The sequence below is a fragment of the Micropterus dolomieu genome, linkage group LG15 (assembly GCF_021292245.1).
Source record: "Micropterus dolomieu isolate WLL.071019.BEF.003 ecotype Adirondacks linkage group LG15, ASM2129224v1, whole genome shotgun sequence".
Lineage (NCBI taxonomy): Eukaryota > Metazoa > Chordata > Actinopteri > Centrarchiformes > Centrarchidae > Micropterus > Micropterus dolomieu.
Genome location: NC_060164.1, coordinates 20,393,047 through 20,403,416, shown reverse-complemented (window position 1 = coordinate 20,403,416; position 10,370 = coordinate 20,393,047). Strand labels below are relative to the sequence as shown.

Here is a 10,370-nt window from a genome sequence, read left to right as displayed (position 1 = left end):
GTGACCCCCAAACTGGGAGAGTGACTACAGCAGATTCCAGGTAAAACATCAGAGGTCTCTGTCCAGAAGAGTGCAGTCCTAGGAACAGCTAAGATACTACGCAGAACCCTTAGACTTCCAGGCCTCTGGTAGAGGACCCGAGTTTGAGGATGACACATACCACCCCGCAAGGGGTGAGAGGGGGATTTTTTTATATATATATATACCCTGCAGTATTTTAAAGTAGTTAAAATTAGCTCCACCTTTATCAGCTGTAAAATTAAAGTGACGGACACGTTAAAGTATCAATAATTATAATACAATAATATATTATACATAATTTTACTTGAAACAGAATATTTCTACACTGTGATTCTACTACTTTGACATAAGTAATTAAAAGATCTGTGTACTTCCTCTGCCACTGAATACAGTTTACAATTAGCTAATGTCGACGCCGACTTTTCACAGATTTATTCTGTGCTACTATTTCGGTCAGTTCCTCAAGAGTGTTTGACAATTTGCACATCTAACAGCCACACGAGCAGAAAGCATTTTGTGGCTGCCTAACGAATGTAAGCCCAATATTCACTGGCCTTTTAGCTCTACCAAATAGCTGTTTAACATTAGATGAGAGGGTTTGTGAGAGCCTGACATAAAAGATTTTTTTGACATAACAAAAAAATTGCAGGCTGCAGAGCTGCAGAGCTGGGTGTTATATCTCTGTGAGCATAACCAGCCCTTTCACATACATTGAGTCATGTTTATATCAAAACATCTCTTAAAGAAGCTTAAAGTTTAAAAATTTTAATTTTTTGTTTGTCTTTCAATAACAAAGCCGTTATGTTTTGCTTCTTGTGCTCGTGTAGTATTACATTTGATTGTAATGATGATAAATAAGGCACAAACCAAAAATATCTACATTTAAAAAGTAAAAGTACTCATAGTACACTAAAAATGTCCCAGTCAGTGTTGTACTATTAAACGTGATGTTTTTGGATTAATATACTGTGTATGTTGCATTTTACTACTGTAGCTGTTTAAAGTTGCGCCAATATATTTATTATTTTAACTACTTTATATACTGTTGGGTAGTTTAATCTACAGCAAAGTATCATATTCTAGATTATCATATGTTTGCGTCGTTGTCCTGTGAGAATAATGTATCTGAGCTCAGAAAAACAGTGCTGTTTTCAGCTTCAACAATTCGTTTTACAATTAATTCAAGGGAGTTTAAATTGTTTATTTATCTTAAGGAATAGAAGAATTTTCTCAACCCATAAAGGAACACTTAATCATTCAGTTTATCAGAAACATATAATCACTAAAATTAATATCACTAAATTTGGAAATACATGGTTTTCACTGGTCAGGAACTGTATGAAAATTTGTATTCTGAAAAGTAACTAAAGCTGTCAGGGATCAATACATCTCAATCAATCAGAGGAGAGGAAAGAGAGCTGGGATAGGAGCCTTGTTGGCCCAGCTTAGACTCAAGGCTGCTAGTAAAGGTCCTGTCTAGACAAAATGGGATTTATGTTGGCCAAGCAATGGAAATCAGAGACCTGCCACATCAGGCACTCGGCGGGCGGGCCTGTACGAGCTGTCGGTGCAAGACTCCGGCAAGATGAGAGGAGGCAGACTGTGTTTCCATCGATCACACTAACACAGTCAAGATGGACCCAAATGTCAGACTTTTTAATGTGAAGATGAAACCATTTTATCTTCTTGTTGCTGCTGTTTATACTCTCCACAGACACAAATTCAAAAAATGCCCTGCAGAAAGTTCTAGGTGTATACAAGTATGTATATATGTTTATAAGTACAACTGTATGTATTGTTTTTTTTTATTTTATATGTTACAATATTTTAATACAATTGAAATTAATTATCTTTTAAGTTCTCTGTGTGTGTAGCATAAAGGGACTACAAACCTTCTCTTCATGATATAACCTTGTGTTCTATAATGATAAATAAACTACCTTGTAATCTACCTTATAATTTCATTCCGCAAAGTAACTAAAGGTATCAAATAAATGTAGTGGCGTAAAAAGTAAAATTTTTGCCTCTGAGATGTAGTGAAATAGACATATAAAGTTGCATAAAATAGAAATACTCAAGTAAAGTACAAATCCCTCGAATTTGTACTTAAGTACATGAATACACTTTTCACCACTGAGCATAGTATGCGTTTCATTTTAAGGATAAATCTTCAACACCTCTTGTCATAGTCAGTTTATGTACTACGTTGCAATACTTCATTTTCACCACAAGGTCGCAGGCTGAAAGTACTAATTGTGCCTACAAACATTAACTACAACTCCCAGCATCTGGCTGAGTTTACGGAAGTGGAAAGCCGTTAGCAGATGGTTGCCTCGTTATCGTGTGTACGGTACACACCGACTGAATTCTGCGACGGGCGGTCACATAGATTACACTGTGAGAAACGAGAACACCGACCTCGGGGAACGCTGGTGTAGTAAAACAAACGCAACACAGTTGGGGAGCGGTGACAGTTACGAGGTGCGCGATGTTCATTGTGGTTGTAGTTGTTGTGCACAGCCTAGCATGTTTAGTTAGTAACATATCGTGAAATAAATTCGGTTATACATCAATGAAGCCGTTAAACTCAGACGACGAGGAAGCAGAGCATCTGGGTGCTTATCACAAGGAGCTGAGACGTAAGTTAACGTTTGGCCGTGCTACATTTGCTAACACAGAGGCTTTAAAATGTGAACATTTAGTTAATGTAACGTTACAGTAACTGTTTTTACAGCTACTACGGTACCACTGCCACCTGTTGCTCTTTGCGTCCTACTGCAGCCAAACAAGCATCCCGATAGAAACATTAATGTGTCATATTGCTTTCAAGTGAATGACAGATTTACAAAACAACTGCCAGGATACCAAGGTGTGAACTTATAGTAAAGCTGAATGCTTTTCCTTTACTTTAAATTATATTTAGCCCAAACTGGAGAACTGACACAGAATAGACTTTTTTTCAGAGACTTTTCAGTAGGACATGTGTTACTAAAACATTAAATGTGACTATGTTCTAAGTGTATAAGCTATGAAAGTGACAATTACACCTGACGTGGCAAACTATCTGCTGTAAAAAATAAAATAAAGTGTTGTCACTGGGACTGCGCTCTAGAAAGAAAATGAGTAAATGGTTGTTTGTTTGTTTGTTTGTTTAAACCACAAAGTTAATGTGGTTTGGTATGAAAAACAATCTCTCCCACCCTGGTATAATTACCACAGTTGGGTGTGAGGAATTAGAGCAAGTAATACATAGAAATACTTGGGAGTTTGGCTAGATAGCGCACTATCTTACTCTCATCACATTACCAAGCTACAGGCCAAGGTCAGGGCCAGATTGGGGTTTCTCTACCTTAATCGGTCATCATTCACCCAATCTGCTAAACTCGCGCTGATTCAGATGACTATATTACCCATGCTAGACTTTGGTGATATAATTTACATGTCTGCAGGTAAGGGGCATCTCGAGAGGGTAGATGTTGTTTATCACTAAGCTATTAGATTGGCCACCAATGCTCTTTACAGGACACACCTCCATAAACTGGACATCATTTCATACTCGACGTAAGATCCACTGGTTTATCCTTATTTACAACACTCTCTTAGGCCTAACCCCTCTGTATTTGGGATGTGTAGTTCATCCTTCTTCCGTCACCTACAGCACCCGCTCTTCTAGTCACATCTGGCTACAAATCCCTTTAGCTAACACATCATTAGGTTGCACCGCCTTTCAGTTCGCTGCACCCAACAATTGGAACCAACAACAAAAAGCAATAAAACTTTCCACTCTAGTCACCACTGCCACCTTTAAAGGCAATTTGTTTACAGAAAACTGTAATTGCTTTATGTGATGTTATATTTTCTCATCTGGTCTCTTTCTGTCTTTGTGCCTGGTTTTAAGGTTTGTTGTTGGGACTATGTTGTTGTCCTGCGTCCTCTTGTCTATTGTTTATGTTATTTTATTTAATCCCAGCAAGCTTTCCAACAGGAGGTCTTTTCCCCTGCTAGGCTGTTATTGTAAATAAGAAACTGTTCTTAATTAACTTGCCTGGTAAAATAAAGGTATAATAAAAACTAAAACTAAAATAAAGGGGACAGTGCACATTAATCAACATAATGACTAAGTCCATTTGTGTAAATGAGCCAGATTTAGCCATACAGGCTCATTTTCATCTGCAGTTGCTGGCAGGTTGATGGCAGAACAAAAAAATTAAAACATGGCATACAGAAAACATTAAAACATAGTTAGGCACATAAACACAGAGAACACAGGAGCATAGATAAAACATAGCATGTATCACATAAACACTAATCAGACACAGATAAGATGACACACAAAAAGACATCAGCGTAAGAGCACAGCAGTTTGTAAAAATGTGTTTACCTGTGCTGGTTTTGAGAGTTCATACACAAAGATGTTTAGATTTTGATTCATTCAGCAATACTAGAATGAACTATAAGAGTAATTTAAATGTGAAATGTTGAAATGTATTCAGTAGTGATGGAAGAAGTACTCTTTACTTAAGTAAAAAGTACCAATAGTCCAATGTAAAAATAATCTATTACAAGCTTCGAAAATCCTACTTAAGTAAAAGTACAGATGAGAAGTATAATCAATGTAATATGTAAATGCTCCGTACTTGTATAGCGCCTTTCTAGTCTTTTCGACCACTCAAAGCATTTACACATCATCATAATCAGAGAAATTTAGCTACATACTAAAATAAAAAATTAATACAGATGCAGTAATGCATAAGCAGCATTTTACTGTTGTAGCTGTTTGAGGTGGAACAAGTTTTAACTACTTTGTATACTACTTTGTTTAGTTATTCTAGTGGTCCTGCCTCTCCACAGAGACACAAGATAAAATGATATTTTTGAAGAATCTTTGCAGTACATAAGTACATGTACTTGTGTTTTTTTCACCACTGATGTTCGGTTAATTGTGTATAAAAAAGTCTCTTATCGTACATCCCAGTGACTTTACAAATTGTTCTTTCTCTTGTTTTGGTGGTGGGCAAATATTTGCTCCTGTACTACTTGTGGTCGTCTCTTTTAATTCATAAGTTTAAAAAGGAGGTCTGCAAATTCAGAGACACCAACTAAACTGTCATGGGTGCACGTAAATAATATACTGTATGAGACTGGTGTCTGTGTGTGGATATTGGTTTCAGAGCGGGCCAACCAGAGCATACAGCAGCTAAGCAGCACTCTGGAGCAGCTGAGCCCTGATGGAGAAGAGGTGGAGGAGCGCAGAGGCAGCGATGGCAGCCCCTTTACCGCCGTGGCCAAAGAGGACAAGGCTGCATGGAGTCAAAAGACACAGAGCGAAGCAGGTGACGCAGTGATTAGTTGTGGGACAACTGTGACAAAGACATTATAGTACACCACCTGGAGATTTCCCTGCTCATAATTGTGTTGACACAAAGTTAAAATAAAATGCTTCTCGTGTGTGTGTTTGTTGGTGTCGGTGTCTTTTGGCATCATAGTTAATCAGCTGAAGAGTCTTCTACTGAAGCAGTGCAGAGAAATTCCCTCTCCTCTCTCTCCTGCAAAGAAAGAGTCTCCATCCAAGGTAGAGTGTGCAGCTTTGCGGGGCTAAACATTCAAATGCATAAAACTATATTGCTTGCCATTCTGCTGTGGTTTGCCTCATTTTTGAGTGTCACTTCTCTTTCCTCTGAGAGAGTACAGAAGGAGGGAAGGTCCAGTTTGCCTGCTTTTCAAGATTTGGTCCCAATGATTGACAACCAGTCAGAGTACATCCAACACCTGGAAGCTGAGGTCAAGTTCTGCAAGGTTTGTGCGTGTAATATAATCCTTTATACGGTTGTGCTGATTTGGATACCTTTTGATTCATTTGTCTGTCTGCATGACATCAGGAGGAGCTGCAGGGGATGAAACAGCGGATCAGAGTGGTGGTGGTGGAGAATGAGAAATTGCAGTCAGACCTCAAATCCAAAGCTGTGGATGAGTCTCTGAAAGACTACACGATCCGAAACTCCATGGTAATCTGTGTGTGAAAATCCTGTGTAAAAAAAAAGTGTATCTACATTTTTACCATAGATATGAAGGCATAAAATGTCAAACAAAGAATTAAATAATTGTGATTCTTTTTTAAAACACTTTGCCTCTGTCCTTTACGTTACTTTGCACAAATTAATGTGGCTCATCATCTGTCCTTATGTGTTCTTCAGGTGAATGAGAGCGTGTCAGCCAATAGCCACATAGCCTCCAATACAGACCACAGTATGCTGCAGAAAGCAGAACACACCACATGGAAAAATGAACTGGTAGGGATGATGGATCTGTTCGGTTGCTGTTCAGTTTTCCTTCTCCATCTCTAACCCACATGGTTCGCAGCAGGCATGAAATTTCTTCCAAATCATTGAAAACTTGGACTTAATCTCTGGGGACACCTGCAAATATAAAATTCTTTACAATTGTGTAATTTTAAAAGAATATATGTGACTGAAAATTGTATTTCCAACTTTGTTTTCTGCATTGATTTGCAATTTGCAGTCTTTTTAAAAAAAATTTTTAAGATGAAAAACAACCATCAAATCCAAAAGGAATATATATATATTTCTAGTGCTCAAACATACAGTTTTTATGGAAAATTGTGGCAAAATCTTTTTTCCAGTTCCATCCAATGATTTGTTGTGTTTCAATTGTGCATACATAGTCTGTTCTGAAAATGTTTGTGTTCATCAGGAACAATTGAAAGGGATCTACCAGGCCCAGATTGAAAGCTTGGAGGCTCAGGTCATCTCCCTCAGGTCAGTATACACGTGAGATCTGAAGCCAGTGTGGTCTGCAATGACTATGCCTTTTTTTTGTTGCGTCAGAATTTCAAAGAGCAAGACACCTCTCCTTTCTTGCCCCTTTTCTCTCTTTGTTTCTACATTTCTCAAATTTTGATTCTCTCTTTAGGAAGGATCTGTCTGTCAGTCAGAAGGAGTGTGAGGAGGTGAAGGTTCGTCTGAGACACAGGGAGAAGCAGGCTGCAGATGTGCTGAGGTCTCATGGAGCTCCCCCTGTGGCTGGATTGTGTCTTAAGTGTGCGCAGCATGAAGCTGTATTGGCTGGGACTCACATAAATCTGCATGTCCAGGCTATTGACAGGCTCACAAAGTCAGTGGTAACACACATACACAAAACATTCTTATCAGTCACAAGTTAGCCACGGTCTATCAGCTCTTCATAGTCTCTAGATTAACGTTTAAGTTTATGATTGTGCATTGAAATACTTTATTTTGCCTGGCCGTTTTTTTGCTGATGTCTTAATTATGTGTCTGTAAGAGATTGCTCATGTTTTATAACCAGTGTTATTAATCATTGCAGTTACCTAGCAAGAAGTAAAACAACGTATACAAATAGAGATACAAAAATAATTTCCCCCATTTTTTTTTTTTTTTTTACGCTGGTCTTTTAGGGAGCGAGATGAGTTACTAGCGGCTCTGCGTGCTGTGCGGGCTAGTCAGCAGGAGGCGCAGCAGAGGGAGTGGTCAGCCTGTCTCCAGGTCAAACAGGCTGTGGAGATGGCAGAAGAAGCAAATCTGTACAAAGCTAGGGTCAGAGAAACATACACACACAACTTTGGCTCAAACAGCCTTTTTGATTTGTAAAGCTCTTTCACTCAGCTCAAAGATGACTCCTAAGTTGTGCTATAAAACTGTGTTTCCTCATCGTACTGTGGCTGGTTACCTCTGGCAGAAATTTGTATCTGTATGTATGCGTAGGTGGAAGTGCAGTGTGAGCAGTTGTCCCGGGAGCTGGCTCGACAGAGGGAACAGCTAGAACGAGAAGCGCACGCCCAGCAGGAGAGACTGGCTGAGGCCAGAGAGGAGTGCCGAGCTGAGGCCCGTAAACAGAAAGAGGAACTGGCACATACAGTAAATCTCACTTATTATAATGTCCTATTTATATGGTGTTGAACAAGCAGCTATTTGATTTCATAGAGCAAATAACAAAAATGTATAATGGCAGCTCTTATTTAAGTGCTTAAAATTCCTGTAAAGACTGAACACTGACAATCTTTTTATCAATGAAATGCCCATGGAAAGTGTGTGTGTGTGTGTGTGTGTGTCAGGTGTCCAGCCTGTCCCAGCATGTTGCTGAGTTGGAAGGGCAGCTAGAAAGAGCTCACAGGGACAAGAGCTCACTGATCAATCAGCTGGAAGATGGTCTTTGCAAACTTACCAATCAGGAGCAAGACAATACCAAGGTACACTGTGTGCATTGTCCATAGAGATATTAAATCAACAAATATGCATTGTTACTAAACACTGGTGCATGCATATGTTGCTCATGGTTTGTGCTGAGCAGTTTGAATTAACATGATTCAGGAAAACTGCTCTCCACTTGTAATGCTTTTGTAAATCCACTGGATGGCAGCAAAGGTTTATGTATTTAAGTATTTATTTTCAGCTGTTGGAAGGGCAAATTGAACATGATTGCATAAATAAGTTTAAGGTAAGCTAAATCCTTTATTTGAAGATGCTAGCTTCAGGTTTAAATTTTTTTGTATTGTAAAACTATGGGTGTATATATACATGCAATTTGTAGCAAAGCATTGACGTGTGTGTGTGTACTTGGGTTCAAGCACTGCGTGTCAGCCATAGACTGTATCTATCTGTATCTAGCGAACAACAGTCTTACAACTAAATGTACTCACCACGGAAAGTGAACAGCCAACTCCTAATAAGCTTTTTCAGTGGTGCTGGTTAAATTTACACAGTGCCGTGGGTACGAGTCACTCTAGCCTGATTGACAGGTCGCCATGGTAACGACTTGTCAATCATAGATAATCCCGCCCTGAAACATACTCTGCTTTGTGGTCTATTTTAAACTCATCAGGAAAGTGTTTACTGAGGTAATAATTCAGGTGAGAAGTAGGGTCATTTTCCCATTATTTCTAATGGAGCCGGACTTCTTTTTGCAACCAGAAGAGTCGCCCCCTGCTGGATTTTCAATAGAATGCAGAATGACTTCCGCATCGGCTTCATATTGTAGACCGGAAGCTTCCCGCTTGGTGTCAGCAAATATTCACTCTGCTCTTGAAGACACTGAATCCCTACATAAACTAGTTTCTGTTGATCCTGAGCTCTGAATGTGCTTGGTGAGGGCAATTGAGACATTTATTTAGTGTCACATTTTTACATCATAAAGTCATCATGAAGTGTTTTTGATTGCTAATATAAATATATATTATTAGTGATACATTATTATGATAAAAGTCATAGTAGCACATAGTGTAGTAATTTTAAACATAAAGAATGACGTGATGTGTAGAATATGGCTTTATTCACTTAATGCATGCTTCAAAGAAAGAAGTAAGTGCAACTCAAATGGATCAGTATTGTAACATTTTGTATTTAGATCAGTTAGCTTTAGCCTTGAAAAAGAAAATCTCATTACATGACAGGGTGTGATGATTCAAATGAAGGGCCTTCCAAGATAAATCTGGAAGTAATATTTGTTCATCAAAGGACTGGCTGCTTTTAATCCGTCCTCATCACCTCAAGGTGTGTGTGGATCTGCGATATCAGCTCAGGCAGGCCCAACTGAAGAAAGAGGAGGCAGAGAGAGAGCTCCGAGAGCTCGGCACCAAAACCAGCAGACAGATGGAAAAGGCTGCACAGGTATGTCTGCATACCAACCCATTGAGTAGTTTGAATGTATTAGTGTAATTAGATGTGTTCAGTAGCGTTTAAGTCAGCCAATGTTCAGTTAGTTTTACTGATAATTTAGTCAGTAGTCATTATATTTTGAGGAAGCTCAACAATTTCTTTTGAGGTTTTAGAAGCAAAATCCCTGAAATATTTATTTCCAAGAGGCTTCTTCAGTTCTGAAGAAGGATGAGACTGCCTAGTAGAAATAAATGTGCTAATAGAGAGACCTGGTTACACTTTTAATGGCGGTCGGCTTGTTAAATAGAATACCTCATTGATAATATGAATTGCCCAGATATTTCAAAATACTATTTTACTGTTTGAAATCAAACTATTTTGAATTCTAGATGATCAAATAATGTCCTTGTTACACTCAAACTTTACATGAGGTTGTAATCAGACTTTAACGTTTTGTTTCTCTGAAGGCATAAGGTGGGTTGTTGTGAAAGATTTCCTCACCTCCTCTTCCCTCTCTCCTTCCATCTCTGCGGGACAGGAAGTGGAAAGGCTGAGCTCAGAGCTGGTTGGCTGTCGGCAGCACCTGGAGGCGGTCCAAAAGGATGGGAGCCAATGGCAGGCCGAAGCCCTGAGCCTAGCAGAACAGCTGGCAAATGCCCAGCGCCAACTGCACCTCACCAGGTAGTACCTAATCCTATTATACATGCCACCACACTCACA

At 39.0% G+C, this 10,370-nt stretch overlaps 1 protein-coding gene across 2 annotated transcripts in view; it reads left to right on the top strand.

Annotated features, from left to right (window-relative positions):
• Positions 1-2,415: 2,415 nt before the first annotated feature.
• The window catches only part of sdccag8 (SHH signaling and ciliogenesis regulator sdccag8), a 48,661-nt gene continuing 40,706 nt past the window's right edge, over positions 2,416-10,370 (top strand). Inside the window, exons 1-13 of one of the 2 annotated variants that reach the window (XM_046070829.1) lie at positions 2,416-2,660; positions 5,193-5,354; positions 5,508-5,593; positions 5,713-5,817; positions 5,901-6,026; positions 6,216-6,311; positions 6,733-6,797; positions 6,952-7,152; positions 7,454-7,592; positions 7,761-7,913; positions 8,111-8,245; positions 9,546-9,662; positions 10,189-10,331. In XM_046070829.1, the coding sequence (XP_045926785.1) occupies positions 2,594-2,660; positions 5,193-5,354; positions 5,508-5,593; positions 5,713-5,817; positions 5,901-6,026; positions 6,216-6,311; positions 6,733-6,797; positions 6,952-7,152; positions 7,454-7,592; positions 7,761-7,913; positions 8,111-8,245; positions 9,546-9,662; positions 10,189-10,331 (1,595 nt within the window). In that variant the 5' untranslated portion in view covers positions 2,416-2,593. Of the gene's footprint in view, positions 2,661-5,192; positions 5,355-5,507; positions 5,594-5,703; positions 5,818-5,900; positions 6,027-6,215; positions 6,312-6,732; positions 6,798-6,951; positions 7,153-7,453; positions 7,593-7,760; positions 7,914-8,110; positions 8,246-9,545; positions 9,663-10,188; positions 10,332-10,370 lie in introns of both variants that reach the window. The other variant, XM_046070828.1, reaches the window with a different exon arrangement.